At 42.8% G+C, this 19,918-nt stretch overlaps 1 protein-coding gene across 2 annotated transcripts in view; it reads right to left on the bottom strand.

Annotated features, from left to right (window-relative positions):
* The window catches only part of LOC118361895 (zinc finger protein 8-like), a 159,995-nt gene extending 143,728 nt beyond the window's left edge, over positions 1 to 16,267 (bottom strand). Inside the window, exons 1-7 of one of the 2 annotated variants that reach the window (XM_035742167.2) lie at positions 15,214 to 16,267; positions 14,704 to 14,831; positions 14,314 to 14,496; positions 11,935 to 12,087; positions 11,405 to 11,516; positions 10,142 to 10,269; positions 2,364 to 4,327 (exon numbers count right to left, since the gene is read on the bottom strand). In XM_035742167.2, coding sequence (XP_035598060.2) covers positions 3,332 to 4,327; positions 10,142 to 10,269; positions 11,405 to 11,516; positions 11,935 to 12,087; positions 14,314 to 14,496; positions 14,704 to 14,831; positions 15,214 to 15,496 — 1,983 coding nt within the window. In that variant the 5' untranslated portion in view covers positions 15,497 to 16,267 and the 3' untranslated portion in view covers positions 2,364 to 3,331. Of the gene's footprint in view, positions 1 to 2,363; positions 4,328 to 10,141; positions 10,270 to 11,404; positions 11,517 to 11,934; positions 12,088 to 14,313; positions 14,497 to 14,703; positions 14,832 to 15,213 lie in introns of those variants that run through there. The other variant, XM_052485263.1, reaches the window with a different exon arrangement.
* Positions 16,268 to 19,918: the final 3,651 nt, after the last annotated feature.

The raw sequence follows: 19,918 nt of genomic DNA, 5'->3' as shown, positions 1-19,918 counted from the left end.
AGGAGACGTAGGTTTGAGCCTGGCGCCTTTCTTCCCATTCTTCCACGTCTGCGTTATAAGTCAGAGAGAACTCGACAAATCATAGAGATAGGTAGAGGACTCATATTTGTATCTGTGCCATTATAGCTTCAGTGATTGCCTCAATGGCACTGCCCATGCTATCTCCATTTTGAATTTGTACATTTTCTTATTCACGATTGGCTGATCCCTCCTGATGTCCCAGTTGGACATGACTCCAACAAGGTTACCAGGAAGTCCCATGTTGACTACATTAAAATGGTGGAAGCCCTCAATGGCGCTGCCCATGCTAATATGGCCTTTTGGTCACTAGATGTTTAAATCATTCTCTATGAGCCAAATCAAGACAACCCACTTCCATTTACACTGAGAAAGGATCTTATTGGTTGGGGTCATAGTTCAAAGGGTTTGGTTAACCCTCCTGTTGTGTTTGTTTCATGTTAATTAATTCTGTGTCTGGTCCAAAATGACCGCCCCATTATAGATGATTATAAATCCTTGATAATGCATATATTATTACCTAATGTTGTGTTAGATATTTTTATCAACTTAAGTCCACAGAGATGAACTGAGATCATTCCGATAGATAAGATCTAACCCAGGCAAGAACTAAACCATGTTTACCAATTAGGATTTCCAATCTCTACAAAATAATGTGGTGATTGGTATCAAAAGTGGCACTAAGGTCTAGGAGCACGAGAATAGATGCAGAGCCTTGGTCTGACGCCATTAAAAGGTAATTTACCTCCTTCACAAGTGCAGTTTCAGTACTATGATGGTGTCGAAAATTAGACTGGAGCGTTTTGTATACATTATTTGTATGAGTCAATGTGCAACAGCTTTTCTTTTGAGAGAGGAATGGGATATTCAATATAGGCTGATTGTTTTTTACATTTTCGAGTCAAGGTTTGGATTTTTCAGGTTTGGCTTTATTACTGCCACTTCCAGTGAGTTTGGTACACATCTGGAGTATAGGGAGCCGTTTATTATGTTCAACATATGAGGGCCAAGCACAGGAAGTAGCTCTCTCAGTAGTTTAGTTGGAATAGGGTCCAGTAGGCAGCTAGAAGGTTTAGAGGCTATGACTATTTTCGTTAATGAGTCGAGAGATACATGATTAAGTAGTTCTGGACAACTTGAGTTTGAGAAATCTATTTTACATTTTTTTTATGATCATGAATTCATCACTGCTGAAGTGAAGGCCATCCTTTCTTGGGGAATGTTGCTTTTTAGTTAGCTTTGCGACAGTATCAAAAATAAAATATGGATTGTTTTTATTCCCCTCAATTAGGTTTGAAAAGTAGGGTGATCGAGCAGCAGTGAGGACTCTTCGATATTGCATGGTAATGTCTCTCCAAGTTAGTCGGAAGACTTCCAGTTTGGTGGAGCGCCATTTCCGTTCCAATTTTCTGGAAGTTTGTTTCAGGGCTTGTGTATTTAATGTATACCAGGGAGCTGATTTCTTGTGACAAATGCTTTTAGTTTTAAGAGGTGCGACTCCATCTATTCAATGTTAAATCCTCGGTTAGATGGTTAAGTGATTTTTGTACTCTGACATCCTTGAGTAGGTGGAGCGGGTCTGGAAGGGCATCTAGGAATCTTTGGGTTGTTCGAGAATTTATAGTGCAACTTTTGATAATCCTTGGTTGTGGTCTGAGCAGATTATCTGTAAACATAATACGATTTTGGTCCGATAGTCCAGGATTATGAGGAAAAATATTTACATCCACCAGTGGACTGAACAACCTCTGTACCTTTTTTAGATTAGGTTACATTACATCGGCCTACATAAATCCAGGACACTCAAATTAGTATATGTTACTCTTGGTATGACAGTAGGTTACTTAAAGCAAAAAAACTAAAAGAAGGTGGTTGGTCAGGGGGGGATGGGTGGGTGGATAAAGCAAACTTCTAGCAACCCAATGGTTGCATGTTTTCATGGACAAATATAGCATTTGAGCTAATTTGCAACTACTTGCTACTTTAACTACTCAGCATGTTAGCTAACCCTTCCCCTAAACCTAACCATATCCCTAATCTAAAGTAACATATCATGCTAAATGGAGTGGCATGGATTTTAGTAAAACATCATGTTTTTCTCTGAGACCAGGCTGACTATGTTTGAGTCCTATACTGTAGTTAGAGAATGACTTCATTGTTGTTAAACCCATCATGGTGGACATAAATATGGGTAAAATATAAGTAATAATAAATCAAATTTCATCAGACAAACCTGACTAAATTATTTGTACAATAGGTGTTTGTGTAGGTATATTTAGTAAGTGTATATAAGCTGTCGGTATGTAGAATAGGGTGAGATCAGATGTGATGTATACTAGAGAGAGTCTCAATATAAGTTTGTGTTTATTAAACATTTAAAAAAAAATGAAATACACCATATGAAAACCACACATACAAGTCTCAACAAAATAATCTGCATTAACATGATGAACTGCATTTATTATCATTAAAAGTGTCTTGGTAAAAATAAAGTAGTTAAATGGATGTAATGAAATAGGGATTGGTGAACATCATATATCCTACACAGTGCAAACACTATGTAATATACCTTTTAGACTTATATATGCATTATACTGTTTATATCACACAATGTCTGGATGCAATATTCTATTCAGGAATATTCAACACTGTCCCTATCGTTATTCCAAATGCATCTGTGGATCTTTTCTGTTGACAGTAATGAAAATGAATCTTTGTCTTGAGAGAAGATTAAGAAGCATCCCAATTGGCTCTATGGATCTGGTCCACCTGACCGAGCCTATCCAGAGCTTTGCTGCGTGGCTTGGGGGTGGGCCCAATTGGGGCTTCCACGGTGACAGTTAACCAATGAGCAGCATGAAGTAGGAAGATAAGAGGGTAGATAAAGATGAGAAAGCAATCATGTTCTGTACACACAAATAAAAGGAACTCAGAAAAAGAGACACCCTCAAAGAGTACATGCATGGTTAGGGGGGCAAAAGGAGAGAACTATTAAATGTGAGGTGGAAATATTTTAGGGTTAGCTTGGAGGAAGAGAAGATCAAAAACACAATTAGGAAATGAGAGGTTAGAGGGCAGGACTAAAGCTAATGAGAGAAAGTGAAGGTTGGCAGTATGTCACCGCACTAACACCAATGATGGGAAGACAATGTGCTAATGGGTGGCCCTAAGGAACTAGGGGGTTACAGTAGTGATTCCTGTACCCTGAGGAGGGAATGGTTACCTTTTATGTTATGAAGTGTAATGGTTTTTCTGCTGGTGTGTCCTGAGGTAGCTCCTCTCTGAGAACCTCAGAGAAGGCGAATGGCCTTTCTCATGTGTGGACCTTCAGGTGCCTCTTCAGATGGTGCTGGTGGGAGAACCTTTTCTCACACTGAGGGCAGCTGTAGGGTTTCTCCCCTGTGTGGACCCTCTGGTGCCTCTTCAGGGTGCCAGCCTCTGAGAAGCGCATGTGACACTGGGTACAGCTGAACGGTTTCTCCCCTGTGTGGACCCTCTGGTGGATCTTCACATAGTTTGCCTCAGCAAAGCACTTCCCACATGTGGGGCAAGCGTATGGCTTGTTAGCGTCGGTCTTAATGTTTGGCCTCCCACGTTTTGACCAAATGACACCAGAGGAGGTAGAAGCAGGAGCCACCAACCTCATCTGGTTAGTCTTTGAGCTCCCTCCTTGACCTCTAGCCATTGTTTCAGTGTTGTTGGGATTGTGTGCCATGTTATCAGCTAGATACTTCTTGTGGTGAACACCCATCCTGACCCTGTCTGTATTGGTGGGGTAACCATGAGGTAGTTGAGGAAGGCTAGACCCAGGTCCAGGCTTTCTATGAACCCAATCATCAGGAGTTAGATGAGATCCTGAAGGAGAAGACAGACTTCCTGTTCGACTCCCACCAGGGGGGTCTCCCATTACTCTCGGTGAAGACTGAAGCCCAGGGTGACCTGCTCTGTTCATCATGGATACTGTGGTATTTGTATCATAGGAACAGGAGGGTCTATCTCTATCAGCCCCAGGCCCTGCTTCATCCCTGCACCGAGAATGCGAAGAGGGTCTGGACTGCAGACTGGAGCCTCTGTCTCTCTGATGACCACCAGGACTGAGGTTGTTCAGTCCACCTGTCCACTGGTTGTCTTCTGTGTGGTGGAGTCTCTGTCCCTCATGGTTCAGTCTTGGTTCTGACTCAGGAAGGAAGAGTGACGGCTCCTGATCCAGGGTCCTGATCTGGGGCCAGGGTTTGTGACCGGCCGCATCAGAGGTCCAGTCTCTCCCACCAGCAACACCGGATATCAACAGTTCCTCATGGACTGCAGACTGTAAACACAAATTGGCCAGAAAATCATAAAGAAAAGAAATTATTTGCTGTACACACAGAAACATGAAACATGAAAAGCCCATCCCCAACACTGTGATTCAAGTACCCAACAATGTGGATCCATTGAAGTTCATTATAAAAAATGTCCATATGTGTTGATTCAAGAACTAAGTATAATGTTTAGGTTTGACTGAGAGAAGGGAAACTCAGTCCCTGTAATGATACAAAAATAACCAAGTCAGACAGTCAATTTTTGTATTGAATTTCAACAAAATGGTATATATACACTCACATAACGTGAAGTACAGTACTTTCATAGCACAAAACGATGCGTGACAAGAATAATAACTTTCTCACTTTGGTGACACTACATTTGTCTGTAAATCTGGTACCCTCGCTTTGTTAAAATACATTTTTGAAAATGTTGTACAAGGATAAACATTACATTACAAAGACCTTCAATACTTTGTGTCAAGTAAACATGAATTAAGGCAATATCCTCAACTCACTATTAAAAAAACAGTATCATCCTAAAGGAACATATACTGAACAAAATCATAAACACAACATGCAACATTTTAAAAGATTTACAGAGTTACAGTTCATATATGAAAAGCAGTCAATGTAAATACACAAATTAGGCCCTACTCTATGGATTTCACATGACTGCGAATGACTCTGGCTCAGGGGAGCGAAGGTGAATGGCAAGGCACTGGAGTGACAAACTGCCCTTGCTCTCTCCACTGGGATCCTCTGCCTCTGACCCTATTACGGGGGCTGAGTCACTGGGTTACTAGTGCTCTTCCATGCCACCCCAAGGAGGGGTTCGTCGCTTGAGTGGGTTGAGTCACTGACGTGATCTTTCTGCCCCCCCCCCTACCTTAACCTCCAGTATCTATGCTGCAATAGTCTGTGCTGGGGTGCTAGGGTCAGTCTGTCTGGTGAAATTATCCTGTCTTATCTCTTGTCCTGTATGAATTATGCTCCCTCTAATTCTCCCATGCCTCAGGACTACCTCACCTGATGACTGCTGGCTGTCCCCTTTCCCAGTCCACCTGGTCATGCAGTTTTGCCTGTGGCTATGGAACCCTGACCTGTTCACCAGATGTGCTAACCTGTCCTGACCTGCCGTTTTCGACCCTCTCTCTCACTATCCCCCACACCTGCTGTCTCGACCTCTGAATGCTCGGCTATGAAAAGCCAACTGACATTTTATCCTGAGGTGCTGACCTGTTGCACAACCACTGTGATTATTATTTGACCCTGCTGGTCAGAGCATCAGCTGTCCCGGACGACTGTGTGATCACGCTCTCCGTAGCCAACGTGAGTAAGACCTTTAAACAGGTCAATATACACAAGGCTGCAGGGCCAGATGGATTACCAGGACATGTGCTCCGGGCATGTGCTGACCAACTGGCAGGTGTCTTCACTGACATTTTCAATATGTCCCTGATTGAGTCTGTAATATCAACATGTTTCAAGCAGACCAGCATAGTCCCTGTGCCCAAGAACACAAAGGCAATCTGCCTAAATGACTACAGACCCGTAGCACTCACGTCCGTAGCCATGAAGTGCTTTGAAAGGCTGGTAATGCCTCACATCAACACCATTTTCCCAGAAACCCTAGACCCACTCCAATTTGCATACCGCCCAAACAGATCCACAGATGATGCAGTCTCTATTGCACTCCACACTGCCCTTTCCCATCTGGACAAAAGGAACACTTATGTGAGAATGCTATTCATTGACTATAGCTCAGCGTTCAACACCATAGTACCCTCAAAGCTCATCATTAAGCTAAGGATCCTGGAACTAAACACCTCCCTCTGCAACTGGATCCTGGACTTCCTGATGGGCCGCCCCCAGGTGGTAAGGGTAGGTAGCAACACATCTGCCACGCTGATCTGCAACACTGGAGCCCCCCAGGGGTGCGTGCTCAGTTCCCACCTGTACTCCCTGTTCACCCACAACTGCATGGCCAGGCACGACTCCAACACCATTAAGTTTGCAGACGACACAACAGTGGTAGGCCTGATCACCGACAACAACGAGACAGCGTATAGGGAGTAGGTCAGAGACCTGGCCGGGTGGTGCCAGAATAACAACCTATCCCTCAACATAACCAAGACTAAGGAGATTATTGTGGACTACAGGAAAAGGAGGACCAAGTACGCCCCCATTCTCATTGACGGGGCTGTAGTGGAGCAGGTTGAGAGCTTCATGTTCCTTGGTGTCCACATCACAACAAACTAGAAAGGTCCAAGCACACCAAGACCGTTATGAAGGGGGCACGACAAAGCCTATTCCCCCTCAGGAAATTAACGAGATTTGGCATGGGTCCTGAGATTCTCAAAATGTTCCACAGCTGCAACATCGAGAGATCCTGCTGGTTGCATCACTGCCTGGTACGGCAATTGCTCGGCCTCCGACCGCAAGGCACGACAGAGGGTAGTGCGTACAGCCCAGTACATCACATGGGGCTAAGCCCGCCTGCGGTGTCAGAGGAAGGCCCTAAAAATTGTCAAAAACCCCAGCCACCCCAGTCATAGACTGTTCTCTCTACTACCGCATGGCAAGCAGTACCGGAGTGCCAAGTCTAGGACAAAAAAGCTTATCAACAGTCTTTACCCCCAAGCCATAAGACTCCTCAACAGGTAATCAAACGGCTACCCAGACTATTTGCATTGTGTGCCCCCCCCAACCCCTCTTTTAGGCTGTTTATCATATATGCACAGTCACTTTAACTATACATTCATGTACATATGTACATACTGCCTCAATTGACCCGACCTACGAGTGCTCCCACACATTACCTAACCAGGCTATCTGCATTGTGTCCCGCCATCAACCACCCGCCAACCCCTCTTTACACTACTGCTACTCTCTGGTCATCATATATGCATAGTCACTTTAACCATATCTACATGTACATACTACCTCAATCAGCCTGACTAACCGATGTCTGTAAGTAGCCTCGTAACTTTTATAGGCTCGCTACTGTATATAGCCTCGCTACTGTTTTTCACTGTCTTTTTACTGTTGTTTTTATTTCTTTACTTACCTATTGTTGACCTAATACCTTTTTTGCACTATTGGTTAGAGCCTGTAAGTAAGCATTTCACTGTAAGGTCTACACCTGTTGTATTTGGCACACGTGACAAATAAACTTTGATTTGAATGTTTGAACATCTTGAAGAACGATCTGGCCTTAATGGCCGTGTACTCTTATCTCCACCTGGCACAGCCTGAAGAGGACTGCCTACTCCTCAGGCCATGGTTCCTCTCTAGGTTTCTTCCTAAATTCCTGGCTTTTATTTAAAATTAAATACAATTATTTTTTATTTAATCTTTATTTAACTAAGCGAGTCAGTTAAGAACAAATTCTTATTTACAATGACGACCTACCAAAACGCAAAAAGGCCTCCTGCGGGGACGGGCCTGGGATTAAAAATAAATAGAATATAAATATACGACAAAACACACATCACAACAAGAGAAACAACACTACATAAACAGAGACCTAAGACAACACCATAGCAAGGCAGCAACACATGACAACACAGCATGGTAGAAACAAAACATGGTAGCAACACTGGCGAAATCTGCACGGAGCCTTCACCGTGCACTGCCACTTTAAGAGCGCATGAGCAGTAAGGAAGGACGAAATAAAGAGAGCTCTTTCAGCTCTTTGGGGAGGGGCTCTTGGATGGCGCGACAGTGTGATTGTGTGTGCTGCAGAAGTTTTGTTTGTTTTGTTTTCAGCGTTTGTAGTTTATAAAGTATTTAAAACTCAATCATCGGTGTGATCGCTTTAGATCGTGGTTATTTTTGTTTGGGACGCGCCCATTATGGATCGCATGGATTAGTAGCAACATTGTTGCGAAGCTTTAACATACAAACCATCGGACAGTCAGACAGTACACCCGCAGGCCTGAAGACCACAGCTAAGATTTCTCTTTTTCTCTCTCTTTCTCTTCCCTCTCGTTCCAGTGCTTTACCCTGCAACAGACTCTATTTTTCAAATGCACTTCCCATTGAAGTTCATTAGAGCTGGACTATTATTGCCCTGCCAGAAGTATTTTGATGGACATTTTAGTTAGAAGGGACGTTGCTTGCAAGTTGTGTATTGTTATGTGAACTGTATTGAGGTGAGGTGTACTAATGACATGTGGGCGAGAAGACTGACATTTTTAAGGGCTTTGTTGTGTCGATGAACACCCCCCACATTCATACCCTCTGCAGTCATCCACTTGAAAATAATACAGATTATTGCAAATCCTCTGTTGATGACTGGGTTCATTCTTGTATGAAGTTGCTGTTGAATTGCTCTGCCATTATTAGTATTAGTATTATTGTTTGGGTTACCCCTGTGTTGTGATGTGGGTTTTATGTGGTGTGTATTCTCTTTTCTCTCCACTGGCTATCTGGTAAACAGGCTACACTCTAGGCAGTCTCTTCTGCTGATGTGTGTGTGGGTCTGGTAGTGGTACTCTCTCTATTCTACTCTTTTCCTTTCGGCATGGTTAATACCTGCCTGGCGCCCGAACAAAATCTTTCTTTACCCCTCTCTAATAAATACCGCTACAACACAACATGGTAGCAGCACAAAACATGGTTCAAACATTATTGGACACAGACAACAGCACAAAGGGCAAGATGGTAAAGATAATAATACACCACACAAAGCAGCCACAACTGTCAGTAAGAGTGTCCATTATTGAGTCTTTGAATGAAGAGATTGAGAACTGTCCCGTTTGAGTGTTTGTTGCAGCTCGTTCCAGACGCTAGCTGCAGCGAACTGTAAAGAGGAGTGACCCATGGATGTGTGTGCTTTGAGGACCTTTAACAGAATGGCTGGCAGAACGGGTGTTGTATGTGGAGGATGAGGGCTGCAGTAGATACCTCAGATAGGGGGGGCGTGAGGCCTAAAGAGGGTTTTAAAAATAAGCATCAACCAGTGGGTCTTGCGACGGGTAAACAGAGATGACCATTTTACAGAGGAATATAGAGTGCAGTGATGTGTCCTATAAGGAGCATTAGTGGCAAATCTGATGGCCGACTGGTAAAGAACATCTAGCCACTCGAGAGCACCCTTACCTGCCAATCTATAAATTACGTCTCTGTAATCTAGCATGGGTAGGATGGTCATCTGAATCAGGGTTAGTTTGGCAGCTGGGGTGAAAAAAGAGTGATTACGATAAAGGAAACCAAGTCTATATTTAACTTTAGCCTGCAGCTTTGATATGTGCACTGTCTAGCCATACTACCAAGTACTTGTATGAGGTGACTACCTCAAGCTCTAAACCCTGGGGTTTTAGGCTGAGTTTCTGTATAAGTACTTAGTCACATCTGCTAATGTAAAAAGGGTTTCATAAATACATTTGATTTGATTCTCACACTGGGGGCAGCTGTAGGATTTCTCCCCTGTGTGGACCCTCTGGTGCCTCTACAGGCTAGATGAGTGGGAGGAACTGGCCCGGCACAAGTGGCAGCTGAACGGTTTCTCCTCCGTGTGTATCCTCTGGTGGATATCCACCTGTTCCGTCTCAACTACTCTCATTTGTCAATGGGCTTGTGTAGCCATTTAGTGTTGAGGCCCTGGCATTGTCTGAGGTTTGGTTTAACATTGGGAAGGTGTGACGAGGACCAAGGCCAGGGAGTGTCTGTGTTGTCGCAGGGACCATGTTCCAATTGATAGATCCTATAGAAGGCAGGCTAAATTAGGATGTTTTGTGTTCCATTGTCTGTTTCTGGTTGTGGTTAACAGTTGTATTCCCCAGCCCAGAGTTGAGGATGCGGGCCCAGCCACTGACCTCAGCCATGTCGCCTCTGGTCCTGGCCTGCTCAATGTTTTCGTCCCCGGGGCCCTTGGCTGCACCCGTCTGAGTCTGGGAATCCAAGATGGCCACCCAGTCTCCTCTGTTAGCCTCCAGCCAACCACCTGCAGGAAGAGGTTACAAAATAGACTTTATAAACATGGCAGAGAACTCTACATATGGATTTTCTTTAATCAATTACCAGGTCCAGTTCATACATTGTGTGTTTTTGTATGTAAACACAAGTTGTATTGATATCATTTTATGAATGAAGAAAAATAAGAACACATAGCCAGGTGCATCACTATCCCCATTGAAGATGTATTACTGTATGTAGGATATATGTATTACTATTCCCATTGAAGATGTATTACTGTATGGAGGCTATATGTATTACTATTCCCATTGAAGATGTATTACTGTATGGAGGCTATATGTATTACTATTCCCATTGAAGATCTATTACTGTATGGAGGTTATATGTATTACTATTCCCATTGAAGATCTATTACTGTATGGAGGCTATATGTATTACTATTCCCATTGAAGATCTATTACTGTATGGAGGCTATATGTATTACTATTCCCATTGAAGATCTATTACTGTATGGAGGTTATATGTATTACTATTCCCATTGAAGATCTATTACTGTATGGAGGCTATATGTATTACGATCCCCATTGAAGATCTATTACTGTATGGAGGCTATATGTATTACTATTCCCATTGAAGATCTATTACTGTATGGAGGTTATATGTATTACTATTCCCATTGAAGATCTATTACTGTATGGAGGTTATATGTATTACTATTCCCATTGAAGATCTATTACTGTATGGAGGCTATATGTATTACTATTCCCATTGAAGATCTATTACTGTATGGAGGCTATATGAAGATCTATTACTGTATCCCCATTGAAGATCTATTACTGTATGGAGGTTATGTATTACTATTCCCATTGAAGATCTATTACTGTATGGAGGCCCCCATTGAAGATCTATTACTGTATGGAGGCTATATGTATTACTATTCCCATTGAAGATCTATTACTGTATGGAGGTTATATGTATTACTATTCCCATTGAAGATCTATTACTGATCCCCATTGAAGATCTATATACTGTATGGAGGCTATATGGAGGCTATATGTATTACGATCCCCATTGAAGATGTATTACTGTATGGAGGCTATATGTATTACTATCCCCATTGAAGATCTACTACTGTATGGAGGCTATATGTATTTCTCCCTTACCTTGCTCTCCCATCTTTAATCCACTCAGCAGGTCAATGCTCTCTGGTTCGTCTTCTAATGTCTCCACTTTGACCAGCATTAGATCAGGCTTCCCATCCTCCATGTCTACTGACTGTAAGAGATACAGAGTGAGAGGATGTTGGATCAAGAAACCTGATATCAGCACCCTGCTTTGGAGCATGGGTAGGATGGTCATCTGAATCAGGGTTAGTTTGGCAGCTGGGGTGAAAGAAGAGTGATTACGATTGGGCAGTAATGGATTGCTTTGAGAACTACAGTATGCAAACATGTTCATTAATTTGATTACTTGACACTCTTTAATAGTTTTATAATTCAAAGGTATGGTCAAGACCTGGGCCCGTAACCACAAAGATTCTCAGAGTAGGAGTGCAGATCTAGGATCTTTACATATGTTATTCATTATGATCTAAAAGGCTAAACTGATCCTAGATCAGCACTCTTACTCTGAGAGGCTTTGTGGATATGGGCCCTGACCTAATACCATTCAGCCAGTAGTTCAGTGGGCTCACCTCAGGAAGACTGTGTGTGGTCCTGTGCTGCTCAGCTGGTTCCTCTGTGGGTTCAGAAGGAGGTGTAGTCTGGTTGTCCTCCATGACCATGTTCCCCAGAACCTCCTCACACCCCTCCTCCTTCACCAGCAGCACCTCTGGACCCTCCCCCTCCTGGAAGATAAAGGTGATACAGATTACACAGACATACTCCCTCAGGTACGTACACACACACACACAGATAATAAACACTTTCAACATGGAGTGTTTACCTATCCCCACTCCGTTTGAGTCCTATACTGTAGTTACAGAATGACTTCATTGATGTTAAACCCATCATGGTGGACATAAATATGTTGTGGGTAAAAGGTCAGCAATGATAAGTCAAGTAATCATCAGACAAACAAACCTGACTAGTGTATAGTGTATGGGTATTTGTAGGTATATTTGGTGAGTGTTCACTGAGTGTACAAACCATTAGGAACACCTTCCAAATACAAATCATCGGAGCATGGACTCTACAAGGTGTTGAAAGTGTTCCACAGGGTTGCTGGCCCATGTTGACTCCAATGCTTCAAGTTGGCTGGATGTCCTTTTGAGTGGTGTTCCATTCTTGATACACGTGTGAAAAATCAAGCAGCGTTGCAGTTCTTGACACAATCAAACCGGGTGCACCTGGCACCTACTACCATACCCCATACAGGGGCACTTAAATATTTTGTCTTGCCCATCCACACATACACAATCCATGTCTCAATTGTCTCAATGCTTAAAAATCATTTTTAACCTGTCTCCTCCCCTTCATTTACACTGATTGAAGTGGATTTAATAGGTGACATCAATAAGGGATCATAGCTTTTACCTGCATTCACCTGGTCATTCTATGTCATGGAAATAGCAGGTTTTCCTAATGTTTTGTGGACTAAGTGTATATTGGTTATAAAGCACTGTTGTGCGTTTGCAGAATAGGGTAAGATCAGATGTGATGAAATCAAAGTCTTAGAATGAAAAGTCCCACTTTGTGTTCATTGAACAAACAAGTTTTAAATACACCACATGAAAACCACACATACTTGTCATGTCTCAACAAAAATATCTGCCTGAAGTTAATGAACTGCATTAATTTTCTCATTAAAAAAAGTGTCTTTGGAAAATTTGCGAACATCAGATACACAGTACAAACACAATATGAAACAGACTTTTAGGCTTTACGTGCCTTATACACTGAGTGTATACCAAACATTATGTAAACCTGCTCTTTCCATGACACAAACTGACCAGGTGAATGCAGGTGAACGCTATGATTCCTTATTGATGGCACTTGTTCAATCCACTCCAATCAGTGTAGATGAAGTGGAGGAGACAAGGTAAAGAAGGATTTTTGGTAACACTTCACTAGACACGGTCATAACCTGTAATAATATGGTCATAACACATATTTAGACCTGTTGAGACATGTTTTGTGTTATTTTATGGCTAGTTATGACACCTACGTAAGAGTGCCCTGCTAGAGCCTCCCGGTCGACTGTAAGTGCTGTTATTGTGAAGTAGAAATGTTTACAAGCAACAGCAGCGAGTTGCAACACTCACTACCGAGTTCCAAACTGCCTCTAGAAGCAACATCTACCCAAGAACTGTTTGTCTGGAAATGGGTTTCCATGGCCGAGCAGCCGCAGACAAGCCTAAGATCACCATGGGTAATGCCAAGTGTCAACTGGAGTGGTGTAAAGCTCGCCGCCATTGGACTCTAGAGCAGTGGAAACACGTTCTCTGGAGTGATGAATCGCGCTTCATCATCTGGCACTCCGACAGACGAATCTGGGTTTGGCGGATGCCAGGAGAACGCTACCTGCCCAAATGCATAGTGCCAACTGTCAAGTTTGGTGGAGGAGGAATAATGGTCTGGGACTATTTTTTTTAAGGTTCGGGCTAGGCCCCTTAGTTTCAGTGAAGGGATATCTTAACGCTACAGCATACAATGACGTTCAAGATGATTCTGTGCTTCCAACTTTGTGGTAACAGTTTGGGGAAGGCCCTTTCCTGTTTCAGCATGACAATGCCCCTGTGTACTAAGTGAGGTCCATACAGAAATGTACCAGTTCCAGTCCCCTCTAGACAGATCAGTCTGTGTCTCTAAACCCAAGGATATGTTTCCAGGGACCATCTCTGTAGCGTAAGAACAAAACAGATCATCACCGCGAGTGTCTAACGCATCACCATCTCCATGGGAATAAACCATCCTCTGGCTCTGGTGAATCACCAGTAAGTAGTAGAAACCAGGATCAGGAGGTCAGACTGGTGGCCCTCGTCTCTTTGGCTCTGATCTCTGTTCATATCGTGTGTGTAAGAGCCTGTGTGTTACAGTTAAAGTCTTTGTGTCGGAGAGAGCGTTCGACTGACCTCCGTGATGCTGCAACGGTTCCTGGCCTGGAGCGCAGCGGCGGTGGTGAGGTCCTCCGTGACTACAGGGGACACCACTCCAGATGCTGCTCCAGTCTGGATGTCTCTGCTGTGCCGCGGGTCCTCCTCTCCTCCAGACCTCTCCAGTTTGACTCCAGGGTCTGCAGCCTCTGCATCTGCAGGCTGACACAAGAAGAGAGGACATTACTATCAGCACATGGGTTGAATTGGATAACAATGTCAAAGGAAAGTCTCTCAAGCTCTCCTATGGCAAATAAATTAGGATGTAAATGTAAGCAAGTGAATAGCTGAGGGGAGCCTTTGAAATAAACCGTCCACATTTGACTTACAAAGTAATTATACTTTTTTACATAACACTATTACACTAACCTCTATCATGATAATGTTCTGGGTTGTTCCACTCCCCTCATCAACAGTGATTGGTTGGTCATCACTCCTTGTATTGTGTCCCGCTGGCTTCACAAAGCTGCTATGGCCTCCAGTGAGATGTCCTTCACCTGAGAGAGTGATTGGGGAGGAAAGAGGTGGTCAGGTTAGCTAATGTTCAACACTATATTGTATACTATTGACCGTTTTGACACTGTCTAGAATTGGCAAGGATGTAAGGTAATGCTTCTCATAACTTATTGATATACTATTTATTGTTAAATGTATTATGTTCCAGGCATGTTTTCATTGAGTAAATAATAGTAAATGCAGTAAATCAAGAATTTGGTTAGAATATGATATTGTGTCTGTGCGCAAGATAACTAAGTAATCAGGGGAATTATTGCATACTATCCTAAAACTGACCAAGATAGGTGGGGTTGACACATCTATAGCCACACAAGCGCAGAGGGGAAGGGGGCGACAGGTCCCGCAGTCTCCTGCTACATTTACCTCTTGCCATCGCTCTGTATCGGTCGAGGATCTTGACACTACTGGGACGACTGCCGAGGACGCGCTCTTGCATTGTCCTCTCTGCGCGCTCCCGTGCCACCTTCAGTTCCAGTAGCTGTAGTTTCCTACGCAAAGCCCTGTTTTCTTTCTGGCTTTGAGTTATTTCCAAACGAAACACTGCATAGTCGTCGTCTACGAGTTTACAGATCTCTGCCACGGCTGCATTCGCTAGCACCTCCACGACGGAGGCTATTTGCGTGTGAAAAACCATACAGTTATCCATTGTTGGCTAACGTTAGCCGTTAACAGCTAGCTAGCGTTACCTAGATAACATCTATCAACCCAGTCCTGTTTCCAACGCGATGCGGTGAATTTAAATTGATCATATTTTGAGTTCCAGGTTGTTAGTTAATAAACGTCAAAATAATAACAACAAAAAGGCTTTTCAGTTCTGTTTTCTTTTTTTCTTTAAGTTTTATTGGAGAATCGCAACCAACTGCCATGTGCATACACCGCCACCTACTGTACTGGAGTGTGAGACCGTTAAGACATCTATTCCACTATGCTATCTTAACTAACACTACATTTTTTTTAAATAATTCCCTACAAACCTTCCTACTTCCATCACCCCCACCCAAAATGGGACTGCAGTGGAGGAAAAGGTGAAAAGTTTCAAGTTCTTTGTCGTATACATCACTGACAATCTGAAATGGTCCACCCACACAGATAGTGTGGTGAAGAAGGCGCAACAGCGCCTCTTCAACCTCAGAAGGCTGAAGAAATTTGGCTTGGCACCTAACACCCTCAACTTTTACAGATGCCTAATTGAGAGCATGCTGTCGGGCTATATCACCGTCTGGTATGGCAACTGCATCGCCCACAACCACAGGGCTCTCCAGAGGGTGGTGCGGTCTGCCCAACGCACCACTGGGGGCACACTGCCTGCCCTCCAGTACAAGACAGCAGCACCCAATGTCACAGGAAGGGCAAAAAGATCATCAAGGACATCAACCACCCGAGCCACGTCCTGTTCACCCCGCTACGATCCAGAAGGCGAGGTCAGTACAGGTGCATCAAAGCTGGGACAGAGAGACTGAAAATCAGCTTCTATCTCAAGGCCATCACTGTTAAATAGCCATCACTCAGGCTGCTGCTCATATATATATATATATATATATATATATATATAGACTCACTTCTCTCTTTAATAATGTTTACGTTCAGATTTACTCATTTCATATGTATGTACTGTATTCTATTCTACTGTATTTTAGTCAATGCCACTCCGACACTGGTCATCCTAATATTTATATATTTCTTAATTCCATTCTTTTACTTTTTAGATTTTTTTTGTATCGTTGTGAATTGTTAGATACTCTTGCACTGTTGGAGCTACACCTGCACCAACATCTGCAAAGTATGTGTAATGTGACCAATAAAATTTGATTGACCCTGTCAAACACCTCCTTTTTTACATCATACATTTCACAAAATAATAATACATGTTCAACCGTTTCCTCTTCCATGTTTCCCTATCAATTTAATCCAGTACGCCCTAATCTCACCCTAAACAACATAACCGCCTCCCTTCTGTTTCCATTATATGACACTATCTCCAGTACAGATTTTCCCTTCTGTTTACTTCTTCAAGTTGGACTGCACCAAAAAGTTGTATTGCTGCCACCTACTGTGTGGGGTGAAAACTGGGAGACTTTAAATGAATGGTTGCACTGCAAGCCGCATCTTTCTCAAAAACACTTCCAACTAAGTTTGGTGGTGTATAAATTTACTTCATATTTTAAAGGTAGATTCAGGGAGATGATGTTGCCACAAGCAGCACCACTGATATAAGTTGACGAACGTCGATGAGTTAAGTCAGGGGAGGCGTATCTGCGAACCAATGTGGTTTTCCAACAGCAAGGCTCAGATAAACATTGCAGCTTTGCCATTGTTTATGAAAGGTTTTCTTTATAATGTCGAAATAAACATCTATTCTAATCCCCATATCACAAACTGAAATCATAACATGATGTGTGTACAACAGGGTTGGGCTCAATTTGAATTGCAGTCAGTCAATTCAGGAAGGGATTTGAATTTAAAATATATATATACATTTTGTATTACTTTTGGAATAAATGGCTTCTCATTTTCAGTTTGAGAAGTAATGGAAAATATATGCTGTTTTTTCAAACATTGAATTGGAATTTCAGGTTACTCCCTGAAAGGATTGCCTTCAATTCAAATTGAGCCCAACCCAGGTGTACATTGTTCAATCACTTAGTGACAGAGCCTCAAATATCACACTTTTTATGAATATCCAGGGTAAATTCATTCCTGTTTCAGTCATGGCTTTGGTCATGTTGGCGTGGGTTAAACAAAAACACTAATGATTGGTTGAACCAAAACAGCTGAGAAGTTTAGCCACGCGCTTGTGGAAATTGACCAGATACTACTTTTTTCTGCATGGACTGCAGACTGTAAACACAAATTGAACAGAAAAGCATAAAGGTTTAAAGGTAAAGGTATATGAAAAACTCTTTGCTGTACACATAGAAACATGGCATGATATTATAAATGTTAACCACAGTCAAGCCCATCTCTAACACTGACTCAAGTACCTAACAATATGGAGCCATTGGGGTTTATTATTATATAAAATCCATGTGTTGATTCAAGAATTTTGGTTCGACTGACAGAAGGGAAACTCAGTCCCTGCAATGACACAAAAAATACCAAGTCAGTCAGCACAGAGTCAATTTAGTGTTTAATTTCAACAAAATGGTCATACACAGATCATTTGAAGTACAGTACTCGTATTGCACAAAACAATACATGTGACATGTAGAATAACTTCTCACTATGGGAACACTTTTCTGTAAATGTACAGTGCATTCGGGAAAAGTATTCAGACCCCTTCACTTTTTCCACATTTTGTTTTTACGTAACAGCCTTATTTTAAAATGTATGAAAAATATAAAACATCCTCATCAATCAACACACAATACCCCATAATGACAAAGCAAAAACAGATTTAAAAAAAATTTTGGTTAAAAAAAAATAAAAAAAACTGATACCTTATTTACATAAGTATTCAGACCCTTTGCTATAAGACTCGAAATTGAGCTCAGGTGCATTTTGTTTCCATTGATCATCCTTCAGACATTTCTACAACTGGATTGGAGTCCACCTGTAGTAAATTCAATGGATTGGACATGATTTGGAAAGGGAAACACCTGTTTATAGAAGGTCCCGCAGTTGACAGTACATGTCAGAGCAAAAACCAAACCTTGAGTTTGAAGGAATTGTCCGTCGAGCTCCGAGACAGGGTTGTGTCTAGGCACATATCTGGGGAAGGGTACCAAAACATTTTTGCAGCATTGAAGATCCCCAAGAACACAATTACCTCCATCATTCCTAAATGGAAGAAGTTTGGAACCACCAAGACTCTTTCAGGAGCTGGCCGCCAGGCCAGACTGAGCAATCGGGGGTGAAGGGCTTTGGTCAGGGAGGTGACCAAGAACCCGATGGCTGCTCTGGCAGAGCTCTAGAGTTGCTCTGTGGCGATGGGAGAACCTTCCAGAAGGACAACCATCTCTGCAGCACTTCACCAATCAGGCTTTTATGGTAGAGTGGCCAAACTGAAGACACTCCTCAGTGAAAGTCACATGCCAGCCCGCTTGGATTTTGCCAAGAGGTGCCTAAAGGTCTCGGGTCTGATGAAACCAAGATTGAACTCTTTGGCCTGAATGCCAAACGTCATGTCTGGAGGAAACCTGGCACCATCCCTATGGTGAAGCATGGCGGTGGCAGCATCATGCTGTGGGGATGTTTTTCAGAGGCAGGAACTGGGAGACTAGTCAGGATCAAGGGAAAGATGAGCAAAGTACAAAGAGCTTCTTGATGAAAACCTGCTCCAGAGCTCTCAGGACAGACTAGGGCAAAGGTTCACCTTCCAACAGGACAACAACCCTGAGCGCACAACCAAGACAACAATCTCCATAGACAAACATACTTTCCGAATGCACTGTATGACACCTTCAAATGGGGGTCTAGATACATAAAGTAATTAATTTCTAAACGGTAAAACAGATGTATGAAAATACCCTCAAATAAAAGGTGTCATTCTGTATTGTCGCCTAATGAAACATTGATCTCAAATCCAAAATGCTGGAGTACAGATCCAAATCAAAAGTTTTGGATTAAATGTGAGTGTACATCAGTATAAATACAGTCAAATTTGAGTGTGTGACTTGTGTGGCTGAGTAAGTAAATTATTGAGTGACAATGTTTGCAACAGCCATGGGAGATTCATAACAATAATACACATAACAGATATGATGAAGGTTAATAGAGGGGAGGATGACAAAATATCTGATTAAGGGCAACTCCTACCTACTACCCAGTGCCCATTGTGGACACTCCTATGTCTCATGGGGATACTCAGAAAGGAGAAGCACTTGAAGGGCTTCTTCTTGGTGGGGACAGTCTGGTGCTGCTTCACATATTTTGTCTTAGCAAAGCGCTTCCCACACGTGGGCAGGCATACGGCTTGTCGGAATCCGTCGTAATGCTCGGCCTCCCATGTCACCCTGAGGAGGTAGAAGCAGGAGCCACCACTCTCAAGTGGTAAGTATTTGAGCTCCCTCCTTGATTTCTAGTCATTGTTTGGGTGTTGTTGGGATTGCGGGCTGAATTACACACTAGG

The sequence above is a fragment of the Oncorhynchus keta genome, chromosome 29, assembly GCF_023373465.1.
Source record: "Oncorhynchus keta strain PuntledgeMale-10-30-2019 chromosome 29, Oket_V2, whole genome shotgun sequence".
Lineage (NCBI taxonomy): Eukaryota > Metazoa > Chordata > Actinopteri > Salmoniformes > Salmonidae > Oncorhynchus > Oncorhynchus keta.
This window is presented reverse-complemented; position numbering and strand designations above follow the sequence as displayed.